Raw genomic sequence first — 14,114 nt, 5'->3', positions numbered from 1 at the left:
AGGTCCCTTCCAGCCCTAATGTCTATGAAATCTATACACAGCAAGCTACGTGGCATTCAAAAACACACTGAATATTCTGCAGGCAAAGAAGAAGCACCAGGCTGGTACAGCAACTGAAGCCTGCGTACTGGACAGAAATGTCCTCATGTTTGCATGAAGCACAGTGCCACATGGGGCCCGACTGGTACCTTTAATATGCAATAGTTAAGTTGATTCAGGTTGTAAAAACCTATTGCCTTGGTCTACAAATCAGTGTATTACTAAAAAATAAAAAGCTATAGCAACTGGTCGGCCAACAATTGTATGCATTGCTTTGTCTAAACGACCGCAATTAGCATGATTGGAAAACTGTTTTGTTCCTCTATCCTAGTTTCCCTCTTCTTCAGATATTACAGGACTTCAACACAAACCTGACTTGTGTCGCTGTTGTAGAGTATTATTGAAAGCGACTCAAAGTTGAAGTCAAACTTAAGAGCTGGATAACATTCTGCAGCAGATTCTGATGTAGAGACATTTTTTTGTCCTGGAACGGGAAATGGACCTGCAAAGCAGCAAAGTAGTAAATGTTATAAAATGCAAAATGCAATAGCTCTTCTTGATGTTATAATAAACCTATTAGGAAATGCTCCAAGGAACAGACAGGGTAATTTCAAGGTGAGAAAAAGTATCCAAACAACTTAAATAGTTCTGCATTTTATTTAAGAAATCACAGAATATTTTATTAGTATATAATGTTTTCTCTTCATTATCTTTAGGTAAAGATTTCATTTAAGAAGAAAGGGGTTTTTTTATTACAAGTATTGAGATAGAACCACTGATGTAATTCACATGTCTGTTCCTCCTTCTAGGTGTACAAAAATTAGAACTTAGCAACTGATGCAAAATAAAAAGCATTTTTTTAATATTGTCAGCGCTATTAGATTGTGGACCCAAAGTCTTTTGTAAGATCCACCAGGAGTAACAAATATATAAACACTTTATCCAACATATGAATCTTCCATCCACAATCAATGGAACAATTATTTAATACCTTTTTATTACCAACCCATATAAAAAAAATATGATTTTAGGAATACTGCATATGCTAGGGTCCACAAAAATTAACATGGGCAAACTGCTTTTCCAATCCATTAGTAAGAGTCGTTTCCTTATCACAGAAACCTTTAGTTATTCTCAGACAGGTAATTCATGTCAAGCTTAAAATTTAAGGGCATTTATACACGTGCTCCGAAGGCAAGGAGGAGGGGAGGGTCTAATTATAGCCGCTCCGAGAGCCACTAACTAAAATGCCCACAGTGTCAACATGTATCAGCACCCCCCACTGAAAAATGGCAGTGGGTGTGCTTTTACCTGAAGCTCATTTGATAAGCTTAAAAGCACCCCCCACCACCATTTTTAGTGCAGGAACACTGATACACATGACACTGGAGCACAGTAATTACCACTCTCCAGCAGACTCTTTTAGTTGAATTTGCTCTGACAGGTGCTGCAACACAGGTGTACAGGCATTTTAAATGTATATAGCTAAACAATCACGGTGTACCTATCAGTTTGCTATTTAAAAGTGAGCTGATTACACAGCCCTCACGCAACCTCACCACATCTCAATTTATGCTGTGCTGCATCAACCTGCAGCCTTGGAGCCTATGGAACTCCCCCTTTCCACTCATATAAGCTTGGAAGAACCAGTCTCATTATAAACACCTAATGAAGACTGCCCTTTCATCATAAAATGCGCTAGTGACAGGATCTGGATCCTGTCCATGGATATTAGGCTTATTAATGAACCAATGGTGGGGAGGGGGAAATAGTAATATTTAAAAGTTAAGCTGCTCCTTGTAGAGATGGTAAGAAATGGGCAGGATTTCCCCACCTCCTTTTAAGTCATGCAACTCATACTTCTTAAAAACAGGTTCAAATCATGAACTTAATTAACAAGTGGGGTTTTTTATTTTATTTATCAGATTGTATGCAGCCTTTCATTAGTTCAGCAAATTACACCCATGGAATCAAGTTTATGATATTGACTTGACACTTAACTATCTACCACTGAAACAATGTTTTAAGGCTTTCAGTTAAATACTCTCCACTTTTCTTCCAATTTGTTGAAGAGAAGCTAGACTATTAACTACAGATTTTGTTGTGATGTGCAAAGTCCCCATAAATCATGCTGTGAATTAAGAACAAACCAAGAGCAAATACCAGTAGCTATTAGGGAGCTGTTAATTTATCAACATTATTTCTCCAAAATAAAAATATCAACTGAAGACCAGATCATCTTTCCTGAAATCTGAACAGCTTATCTACTCAACTCTACCTTCATGAAAGCCAGAAGCACACTGAACTTCTTCCCTTTTAGTTTTCTGAGCCTCTTGTTGTGTCTGTTGTGTAGCACCTGACTGAGAAGCAGCTTCTCCAAGATTCTCTAGCAAGATTTTCATGATGACAGTTAAGTCATCTTCACTGAGTGCAATCTGTGAATAGACAAAATACACTATTGTCGTTAAAGGCATTCAGTAAACATTACGAAAATAGGAGAGGATTACTAGTATTTTTTCCATTAAGTAACATTCATGTTAGCAAATACAAACAATAGTTCTGATCCTGTGTTAAAGGACTTCAAAAAGACAAATCAGGCTGAGAAGAATTATTCTATAAAACTCCCTTTTTTTATTAAGTTGGTATTTAGTAATAAGGAATACAAATAAAAATATTCATATATACTATGATTTATTGTTTACTACCTTATAACTGTTGTAAAGGAAGTTGCCATTAATAGAACCACCAGAAGAGCTCTAGAAACCTGTTTAGCTTTTCCAAAATGACTAACTATATTAGACTCCTTTGCTGTCTAATGCAGACCTATCCAGTATTGACACAAGATAGATCCTAAAGTGATAAATAAGATAGCCCTCTATACCAAAGCTCTACTCCCTGCTAGCCAAGGTCTAGGGAAAAGGTAATCCCTACTCTGCCATGACCCCTACCTATCTGAAAATGTTGTGGGAGGCCTTAAAGCAGCACTATCGCTGTGAAGATCAGGGCAGGAGGATAAGATATATACACAACAATTCTTGTTTACAGTAAAAACTCAAAGACCTCCACTACTGAAATCCATCCATTAGTTGCCTATTACAAAATGGACAAACTAGCCAATTTTATAATCTAAGGTCTAGTTTCTGGATTTTTTAAGACAGCATAGTTTTCTTTCATGCTGTTAAGCAATATACATAATTGAGCAACATGACCACATCAGTAATATTTTGTACGCAACTGCAGTAAATAAATTCATGCAAGCATATTTTTTCAAGGGGGATCCAAAAAGAACCCCAAGAAACAAAACCAAAAAAAACCCCCCACAAAAAACAAAAGAACAGAACAATCTGGACAGCCTGTAGCAATTGCTCCAAGATTAAATTTCATCACACTTGTGCACGCCCCCCCACCCAATAAATAATTTGAAAAAAAAAAAAAAAAATCAGTAAGCATTATACATCCTGCTACACAGCTACAACCTAGCACAAAGGTAATCATATCTGGAAACAAAAATCAAAATTCAAAGTGTACATGCTGCTATGTACCCAAAGCACGCACACATGCACACACGCTTCTTTTAAGCATTGAGAATTTAAACGGTCGGTCTGACTGAATCTGTTGACTAATCCATACATATAACCACAACTTGAAAAATACATATATATTTTATAAAATTGATACAGCGTTACCTCCATAGGTTTTAGGTCTCCTTTGATTCCAATTGCTGGAATTTGATGATACCAAGTTGCTGCTAAATTTCTCTGGACTGATAAAACCAGATTAACTGGCTGCAAAATTTCAATATCTGGTTGAGAACCAGTCAATGTAATACTCCTATAAGAATAGGGAAAATTAGAACATCTACACAATCTGGCATATACTTCTGTTTCCACTTCTTCACAAATAGTTGAGGAATTAGGAGGAAAAGCAACAGGTGAGAACCTAGATATCTGTATAGGAATTTATTATTAGCAGATTAAGATACCTTAGAGCATCCTTCTCCTTATTTTGAGGGAGTACAACTTCTTGGCTTTCTTAAATCTGCTTCAATATTTTAAGCAGTTTTATTTTAATGTTGTTAGTAGAAGGATACAATGGTTACTATTAATAAAACATTTCCATAATCATGCAGTATTAGATACTGTGCAAAAAACGTTTGCTTTCTGCCAGCAAGCCGTGTGGTCAGGCCAACATACAGAATGCATGGAACAGCCAAGTGAACTGGATTGTGGTTTGAGAAGAGTGCTGGTTTAGACATGCGAGCAGACAGATAGGGCCTGTGAGTTCGACTGTGACGTGTTTAGAAAGTTGCTATAAATGGTGGGGCCTGGAGTTCCCACAAAGGATCAGGGCCCTCCCATCCTGGGTGCTGCCCAGACAGAGAAGGCAGCAACCCTTCTGGGGAATACTTAAATCTTTTTACATTGATAGGCAGTAGCGAGCAAGAAACATCTGCAATCAAAGATTGTGAAAATTTTCTTTACAAGCGCATTTTGAAAAACTTTAGGCTCTTCAGCGTGACCCTCTCAATCTCCGACCATTATCCTCGAGGAAAGCAGCCTTGGAGTTAAAAATTCAGGAAGTGTAAGTGATTTGAAACTGAGGGCTGTGGTTCTGTGGAACACTGGGCTATATTACTGTGGAAAAGAAGGCTATATACAGGCTGCCAATGGTAATCTTATGTAGCGTTTAGATTATGGCTTTTATGGAGTGGTTTGGAGAAGGATGATCCTGCCTCCGAGTAGGGCACTGGCCTAGATGACCTCTGGAAGTCCCTTTCATCCCTGATCATAGAACAGTAGTCTCCAGCATTCCTACTACAAAGAATTCTAGTATGAAGCAGCATATTTCTTTGAATTTTACAGACATAAAATACATAAATGTGGCTGTGGTACATTACTTTGTTGAGCAAATAGTGATTATGCTTATAAGATTACAAGTTAACCTTACATTAACACAATTTTTTGCCACAATGTGCAAGAACTCCAAAAACTTTTCATAAATTTCTTACCCACATAGGGCACATCCACACAAGCACGTACATGTGTTTTGCAGCATCTCAAAGCCCCTTCAGATGCTGCAAGTCATGCGCAGGAACGAGAAAACGTTCCCCACACTGCAAATTTGCAATACGTGGGCAAAAATCAGACCCCTGGATATAGGGGTCAAAAAATCACAGCAGAAAAAAAGGGCAGGGCACAGTCCCACACCATGCCCTGAGACAACTGGACACTTGGTTCTCCACAGAGAAGTTCTGGTAGCCAGCCAGAGCGTCTCCGTGGTTTGGCCCTTTCCCCAGTGCTGAAGCACGCTGCCTGCAGCAACTGGGACCTGGGCTCCATACCAGGTAAGGGAAGCTGGAGAAGCAATGGGGACTACTGAGAGTGCAGGAGACCATGGAGGAGCAGCTAAGGAGGGGTGGGTCTACTGGTTGTCCCCCCACATGGATCCAGCCCCCCACTCACCTCCCTGATCAGCTGCAACCCTCTGCTCAGCCTGCACCTGGCTCCAGCCACCCAGCTCAGCCCAAGACTGGGTGCAGCCCCCTGCTCACCTCCCTTGCAGCTTACCAGCAACAGCAGCCGCATGGTGGGGGGTGTAGCATGGCTTAGTCCATCACCAGATATCTGCACAGCCTCTGCCACAGCGTGCTGCTGCGGCCCAGCTCAGCATGGTACCGCACAGGGCCATGTGCTTACAGGCAGCCCCAGCCTCTCACCCAGGGCTGCGCACTGCTCACTGGCCCGGATCCTGCATGCATGTGCACTGCGCTGTCTGGCCAGGCCACTTCTGTGCGTGCAGGACCCAGGCCAGTGTGGCCAGCAGACCCCACAAGCAGCACGCAGACCTGGGTGACAGTGTGGATACTTAGCCGCACTACCCGCTGCTGTGCAGGGGGGCTGTGCCACAACACCAAGTATGCGGCTACTGTTGCTGATAAGCTGCAGGGCGGGGGGGTTGCAGCTGAGCAGGGAAGTGTGAGGAGGCTCCAGCTAGGTGGGAGGCATGCAGGGGGGCTGGAGCTGAGCAGAGAGGCAAGCAGGGGGCTGCACGTGGTCACAAGCCGAGCAAGGGGGCTGGAGCCAAGCAGGAACGGGGCTACATCCAGCTGCAGGCCAAGCAGGGAAGCTGGAGCTGGAGTCACGCAAGGGGGCAGCCGACGGACTCACTCCTCCCGAGCTATCCTCCATGGTCCCCCGTACCTTCAGTAGTCTGCACACCCTCTCCTCCAGCTTCCCTGCACCCCCTACTTACCTGGCACAGACCCCCGGTCCCATTCGCTTCAAACCCAGTGGGGGGCATGTAGACCCACCCCTCCTGAGCAGCCCCACCTCATAGTCCCCTCCACACCCACACTCCCCACACCCCCAAAACCCCTTCACCTACATTCCTGGTCCTGTGGGGCAGGAGTGAGGGAAATGGGGCAGAGGGTAAGTTGTGGGTTGAGAGCAAGGGGCAAGGGCAGGAGCAGTGCAGTGGCATAAATCAGTGCTGCTCAACACTGCACATCCTGGTGAGCTAAGGGGGTAGGGGCAGCTCTGATTTTTCTAAATCACAGAGAAGCCTGAAGTCAATGCCAAAACTGTATAGATAATTAGAAATTATTTTATTATGATAGAAGCACTGGTAGGCTTCCAAGATGCTTTACACATGTAAATATATCAATAAAACACTGATGTAAAACATCAATAAAACTGAACCATCTATCTGTCTTTTGCTTTAAACTGTGGAGGAACATGGATTTGGGGGCTACTTTAAAGAGTGAATTTGGGATTTTTTTTTTTCAGAGATTTTGCAGGTTTTAAATAGGCAACACCAGAATTCCCACTAATGAGACAAGTAACAGGAGCCAGGAAGAGGAGCCTGCTCAGGGCTGGCACCTGGGACCCAGCTGGAGGTGCCCGACTTCCCAGCCACTTGGGGCCAGGAAAATGCGATTTGACAGTTCAAAGCAGGCCATTACATGCTACCCATACACTACCCATACATCTTATGGGTGATAGCTGCTCAGATGGCTGGGCAGGGGCACACATGGCAGCAGTGCAGCACAAAGGCAACTGTGCAGCCACAGTCCACTGGCAGCTGGCCCAGAGGGGCAGGTGCCTCTACTGGCTGTGCAGTCACCATCCAAGTCTGGCAGGCGCACAGCCTTGGGGCCACATGCTGTCACCAGTGGCAGCAGGTCACAGCCAGGCAGCATCCCCCACTGCCAAACTGCTGCAGTGGGTAGAGGGTGCAGGGAACTCAGGGCTACTTTACCTGTCCAGATGGTACAAGGGCTAGTGCACCACATCCCCAGAAGGTGCCCTGAGCTACTTGCCTGGGCAAGTTTTTATACTGCTGAGGCCAGCACAAGTGCTAGCCCTAAGCTCTAGCTCCCCCTGGCTGCAGATCCAGGAGGAGCCAGGCAGGATTATTTTGCCCCAAGTAGCACAATTTGCCCCACACCAAAGAGCGTGTCCAGGCACATGTGCTAAAGGCAAAAAGTCCCAGCTCAAATTTGTACCGCTTCTACCTGAGCTGCTACAAGTGCACATGCTTGCATGTGTGGACACACCCATACAGACTACAATTTTTTCTATAAATTTACTCCTCTCAGGAAACCTAGAAATTCCAGACTTGTATTACCCTAGAAAGCAGGCTGAACTCTGCCTTTTGTTGACTAGGACCTACCCTGTCCATATAATAACTACTTAGAAATTGCATTTTGCAAGGTAAAAGCCTTTTCCTGTTGCACATTGAACAGCTTGCTAACTTCTGAACTTAAAAAGTTTTCCAGTATTAACATCAACCCCAAATATAAATGGAAACTCAATAATTTATACCTTGATAGTTTCAGATGAGTTAGCTGCACATCCATGTTGTCAATGACTGGAGGAAGAGAAGAATTATCCATGGAGACCAATTTAAATTCATTCTGAACTCTGATTAAGCCAAGATCAGCTAGCAAAGCGTTACGGGACACTGAGGACTCAGGGACTACGATAACTGGAGCTTTCAAGTTGATGTCCATTGAAAGACGGAAACTCTTCTTGGCAAAATCTTTCATGCTAGAGGCAGCTTTTTCAGCAGCCTGGACAGTGGCAGTACTTAGGGCTTCCTTTGCTGCTTGGAAATTGTTTAGGAAATTCTGTTGGGAGACGACAATGTCTTATACAACAAAAAAATGGCACTTCAGAAACTAACAACACAGTTTAGTAAGAAAACTGCAGCATACTTTAATCCATAAAACAGCAAAAAAACAGGTACTTACTCTGGGCAGAATAGGAAGTAAAATAAATGAACCAAAACAAAATAAACCAACCAAAAACCCACAACTCTAAACTAAGGAAGAAACTGTACAGAAAGCATTAGAAGAAATCTTCACTTCCTAATGAGTTCATTACAGCTTAAATTATTAAGTAGATTAGTTTTTAGTCTATGATGTGTAGGCCAAAATATAATCAATACAGCATACAGTCAAAGTTCTTAAAAACGTACCTAGTTTCACAAGACAATGGCCTAATACAATTTTAGCTTTCCTATACTCCATTTCAACAGTAATGGAAACATTCAACTAGAGCAGAATATGTTGTTTATATTCACAAATTACAAGTAATTATTTTTTTTTTTTTGCTGACTAGATATCAACACAAACTGTGTGTGACAAATTTCAAGGTCAAATTATTTGCTAAACTGCAAGTCATGTGGTGTTACTTGCAGTTTCTCTCAAGCCTTTCCCTCTTTGTTATTCTATCACTGAGCAGTTACAGCTTAAATGCCATCACTTCCTGGTGATAAATTTCTGTTGGATATTTCTATCACTATGGAATAATTACAAGTAATTAACAGAAACTGAAAACAAACATATACCAAGTTATAGTAAATGCTGATGAAAAGAAATAAAAGCTCAAGTCTTACCAAAAGTGACATGAAGAATTTGTGGAGATATACTATCTGAATGCAGCCGACTTTCAGAGATACTTTGCCATCTACCTTAGACATATCAGTATATGCTTCTCCTGCAGTAGCATCAGGATAAAGGAACATTTTGAGCCGAAACACCTCATCTCCCATTATGGAGACAACCTGAAAGAATTAGATTAACCTACTGTATTACTTCTATAAACTTAGCATTCCTCTGAAATAACTTGCAACAGTAAACTAGTAATCCTAGAGTATTTTTTCAAGTTCTATTGCATTTAAAGCATCACATTTATATCAGAATCACTATTTAAAGTATTACAGTAAAATCTCCGCTACCTGGCAATTATCTGGAATTTCCAGCCGGCTGCAGAGAACTGTTTACATGCCACGGCAATTGCCACCACCCACCACCTTGTGCTGCTGCCACTCTATGGGCAGCTGCCACCACACACCTCCCTCCCCAGCTCCATGTGCAGGCACCACCCCCAGACCCTCAGGTCATCTGAAAACCTCTACTGGAGGTTTTTAGATAACTGGAATTTTTACGTAACTGGCAATCCCCTTACCCTGGACATACCGGATAACAGAGAGACTTTACTGTACATTTGTCTTCCATAAACCATAATCAAATGCATTAAGCCTGACTCAACCCCCAGTCCACAGGCTCCACATCATCCAGACCATAGGGCTCCCCACTCATCCAGAAATTTGGCTGCAAGGGGAATGGTTGCACGACACTCCTACTACCAAATCTCTAGAACCACGGAGAGCCCAGGCCTTGCATGCTGGATCTGGCAACTGATTCCAGTACACACAGCTGGGTGGGGGCAGTGCATAGCTCCTTAAGATCCAATCCCAGTATGCCAGAGGTGGGTGGCACACAGAGTTGGGAAGTGGCAGTAGCAGGCCCCCAGAACCCAAATCTGGCCTGAAGATGGGCACTTTGCCACTTCTGGCTCACACAGCCAAAAAGGTTGAGCACCACTGCATTAAAGTGACGGTTCTCTGTAGTTGTATTAAAACTAGTTTTGTTTCACTATTTACATTGTAGAAGTCACCTTTTTATGAATGGTACTTGGATCAACATTTGTAATGATGATGTCCTCAAGTCTGGAAAAAACCTTTATTTTTTTAGTTTTTACAGAAACTGATGCATCCATTCCTAGGGGAAAGGAGAAAAAGCTCAAAGTTAATTCAGAGTAACAACAGGTTGTTACTATGTTGCAAGAAACATACTGAAGTGCTTTTTGAAATCCTTTTATATTAGAAACTAGGGATGTGCAAAGCTTTGGGTACTAATTCTATACTACTACTAATTCTAACAGTACTCTTTCCTGCCATGGCAGGGGGTCAGACTAGATAATCTACTCAGGTCCCTTCCAACCCTAAAAACTATGAATCTATAATTAGATTCAGAGGAAATTCAGCCCAATTCGGTGGCTGAATCTCGGAATCAAATCAGGAGACCAATTAAAAAGGCCTGAATCAATTCAGAGCTCTCCGAATTAATTCAGAAAAGATTCGGAGAGCTTTGGCAATTCAGGCACTCCCCACTCACTGCATCAGGGAGCTGGATCCAGACTCCACGCTGGTAAGTAGAGAGCAGAGGAGGGAGGGGACCATGGGGGGATCCCTGCCAGGCCCCATCCCCTGCCTGCTCCCCTGCCAATAAGAGGGGGCAGGGGATGGGCCCGATTCAGAGATTTGGATGATTCGGCGGTGGTCAAATCTCCAAATCAGATTCAGCCAAAAAAAAAAAAAAGACAGTGATTTGAAATCGCCAAACTGAATCACTGTCCCCCCAGAATTGGCCAAATCTAAATCCGAAGTAAATACTAGCCACTTTGCACAGGCCTACTAGAAACTCTTAATATGCAAGTGCATTTCTTACTGAGTTTTAAACAGAGGAAAAATGCTTCTTAATTTACTCCGAGCCTCTTGCCTGATCATTTAAGCATTAAAATGTAAAACTAACTCTGCAGAAGTATACTGATCCAAAAGGTGCTAACACCTGGGTTGTCATCCCTGGCTTGTCATCCAGTCTGTGGAGCTCCCCACAGGTCTGTAAGTATGCACAGCTGTAGTCCTACATGTCAGAACCAGCACTTGGGGAAGTATGAGGCCCAACTGCAACACACAGAGCCGGGGGGGGGGGGGGGGGGCGGGGGGGGGGGGGCGGCGAGCGTGGGGTCCCAGGACACTGATTGCAGCACATGGGGCTGGCTGGGGACAGCCCAGTTTGGATCCAGGCCTGCAGGCCTGATCCTGGGACATGGAATCTGATTTTGCCTACTGACTGACCCTGCTCCACACATTTGACCCAAGAGCCAAAAGGTTGAACACCACTGTACTAGTCAGATGACAGAAGTATCTCAGTATTTAAAAAGGCTTAAGTCTGACCTACTTCTAATAAGTGAGTGACTAGATTATTTGGTTTTGGTTTTTGATTTGCTTAAATAGATGAAAATCTTGTGCATCTTTACTTAAGTGGTTTCCTTCCTTACATGCAACTTGGCTGCCTTAAGCATTTCATTTATGTCTAGTTCTGCTGTGTCCTATGATGGAAGTTAACAGATATTGAAACATTCCTATATAGCAACTTTCATTGTGCATTATAGCTGTTACTTTAGCTCTTCAGAACTAATGAGGAATAGAAACAAAAATAAATGTATATCTCTATATTCAACTATTTGTAGCACTAAGTTCATAACTTACCTTTTATTCTAATATCTGCAATGTTACAGTTCTGATCACAGACAAAAACACTGAATGCATTCAACTTTGCAGTGAGTTTCAAGTCATATGCATCATCATGGGATGAACTACTAGATACTGAATAGCAAAACACACAAAACCATAATCAGAGACCACAGGCATCACAGCAGCATAACAGGTGTTTCGTATGTATGCACTGCTCAAAAGTTATCTAGTGAAACCTTTGAACGAAGTGACATTTAGCTTTTTTAATAGATGCAAGCATTCTATACAGTCATGCTAGTGGGAAACAATATTGAGGCAGGCACTTATGAAAAGTGCAGTATTAGGCCAAGATAATCTGTGACAAGGTTTGGTGCAACAGCTGGAACATCACAATAATTATGTATTCTCTCTGCAACACTGATAAGTTACAAAAATTAACAACTTTGCCCTTTAAAAATTTTCACAAGGTCTAAGTCCCCGAGATATGAAAAGTAGAAAGAATGTCTCAAAGCGCAGTTGAGAACATTTTCCCATAACTTACTAGGAAAACACCTACTTACACTTTATCAAAATACTGCTTTGCGTATTTCTAAGAAAGGAAGTTGCAGAGAAACTCATGTTAATCATGTGAATCGTCAATTGGTTAAGAAGTTATCTATCTGGCTAATGGAGAGGATATCCAAGTGCAAAGGATGATATAGAACTTCATTAATGAATTACCTTAGGTCTAATAAAGCAAGGTAAGGTTTAGAGTTTTGATGAAAGACAACATAGGGAAACTGCAAAATGAAGATATTTCTTCTAGAAAAATTACTCAATGCAAGTAGCTACAAAATTATAAAGTATTTAACAAATAATTAAAAATAGCCATCTTTAAAACAGTAATTACTGAGAATGTGACCTTTCTACACTTAAAATATAATATTGTTATTTAGGTGGGGTGTTTTTTTTTCCCCCCCCACCATGTAGCCAGCCCAGGAGTTCTGCTTTGCTAACAAGAGTACAACACTGTTGCTTAATAACAGCAGTGATTAACCAAAATCTAGTGTTATTAAGCTACCAGTAACAGATGAGGAATTGCTATAGTCACTGTACCTGGTTTGAGAATATTGGTTTTTTGATCACCTATTTGAGGTCTTTGAACAGATGCTTTATCAATGCTGGGAAGGCCACTTGATGGAACACTGTATGTGAAAAAGTTTAAAATAGAAAGCAAGGCTTCTGTGTGGAGTAACAGATCCAGACATGAGAAGGACACCTTAAACATGGGAACAAAGGAAAAAAAATATGCCCTCTTACAATTTATGACATTGGTCCATTTTACATTCAAAGAGTTATTTCAAAATTATCTTCACTGAAATTAAGAGAAAATTACTTCCTGTATGTAAGGCGCATTTCTGGATATAGAATGGTATGGTAAATGCATACAAAAGAAAGGGACCAAAATATTACCATCCTACTTGCCTTACCAATCACTGTCAGAACAGTGAGGGAGAGACAAGCTCAGTCAAAAGATGAAGTGTCAGTGAATATCAGAAACACCAAATCTAAGCCCACACAGCTTTCCCTATGCTGAAGCAACTGCTAATTCTATTGACAGCCACTGTCCCTCTGTCTTTACTATCACTGAGGTATCCCCTATATAACCCAATAACTGCCATATGGCAAGTTGGGTGTGAAGCAATAAATTGCTTCAGCAACTATACCTTTATAATAGGCAACCTTACACCAGTCCCTGTTTTCTAACAAGGAAAAGCCTTGCTTGCTTCAAAAACATGCTAAAAGAGGGCAGTGAAAACAGCTATAAACAAGGGATGTTAACAAGGTACTTAACAATTTTCACTTGAGTCACATTTTGGGAACAGAATGGTTTTCACAATTGCAGATATCAGTTCCAGTTAGCTCAGTAATTTGGTGTTCCATCCCATATCAAAACGTTATATCAGAGTATTAAAGACTTTACAAATTTGGGAATTATTTCTTATACTTACATTTATTGCTTGCTTGGTATTTTTGTAAGTTGTGTTAAAGTCTGGTCCATCTGCATCAGCCTATTGAAAAAATAGAGATAATCAAGACTGAGGCACACAAATTCATGTTCTTAAGCAGATGAAGTAAAATTAAAAACTGGAATTAAGATGCAAGATAACAAGCACAAGCATAAGCAAACATTATAATATTATTATGAAAGTAAATCCTCCATTACTTGAAGTCTGAATTTTGAAGACTGTGTCTTTCTAAAGAATATGTTTTAGTGCAACAGATAAATGGGTTCTATCCATTGAATTCAATGAATAAACACTGATGAAGTTGTGTGACCCCTGCACTTGGGCAACTAAGTGAGATAGCATTTCATATACCCATGCTGCTTAATAATACCTAGTACCTCCCCAAAGGATATTTGAACTTCCCTTTTTGTAAAGTTTACATTGTCCGTCTATCCTTTCTAAAAGGTTACCTTAGTCTATTCT

The 14,114-nt window shown here is 41.5% G+C and overlaps 1 protein-coding gene and 1 long non-coding RNA gene across 3 annotated transcripts in view; one reads left to right on the top strand and one right to left on the bottom strand.

The window, feature by feature from the left end:
* The window catches only part of LOC109308937, a 19,925-nt gene extending 6,043 nt beyond the window's left edge, over positions 1-13,882 (top strand). Inside the window, exons 2-3 of the long non-coding RNA XR_002100743.1 lie at positions 12,579-12,583; positions 13,870-13,882. This is a non-coding gene — a long non-coding RNA (uncharacterized LOC109308937). The remainder of the gene's footprint in view (positions 1-12,578; positions 12,584-13,869) is intronic.
* VPS13C (vacuolar protein sorting 13 homolog C) overlaps positions 1-14,114 on the bottom strand; it is a 154,097-nt gene that overhangs the window by 61,157 nt on the left and 78,826 nt on the right. For both annotated transcript variants that reach the window (XM_019533419.1, XM_019533418.1), the window contains exons 39-47: positions 13,635-13,694; positions 12,739-12,901; positions 11,659-11,775; positions 10,002-10,105; positions 8,938-9,105; positions 7,863-8,167; positions 3,726-3,870; positions 2,318-2,474; positions 411-541 (exon numbers count right to left, since the gene is read on the bottom strand). In XM_019533419.1, coding sequence (XP_019388964.1) covers positions 411-541; positions 2,318-2,474; positions 3,726-3,870; positions 7,863-8,167; positions 8,938-9,105; positions 10,002-10,105; positions 11,659-11,775; positions 12,739-12,901; positions 13,635-13,694 — 1,350 coding nt within the window. The remainder of the gene's footprint in view (positions 1-410; positions 542-2,317; positions 2,475-3,725; positions 3,871-7,862; positions 8,168-8,937; positions 9,106-10,001; positions 10,106-11,658; positions 11,776-12,738; positions 12,902-13,634; positions 13,695-14,114) is intronic.

This window comes from Crocodylus porosus, unplaced genomic scaffold (genome assembly GCF_001723895.1).
Source record: "Crocodylus porosus isolate Cpor-Errol unplaced genomic scaffold, CroPor_comp1, whole genome shotgun sequence".
Classification (NCBI taxonomy): Eukaryota; Metazoa; Chordata; order Crocodylia; family Crocodylidae; genus Crocodylus; species Crocodylus porosus.
This window is presented reverse-complemented; position numbering and strand designations above follow the sequence as displayed.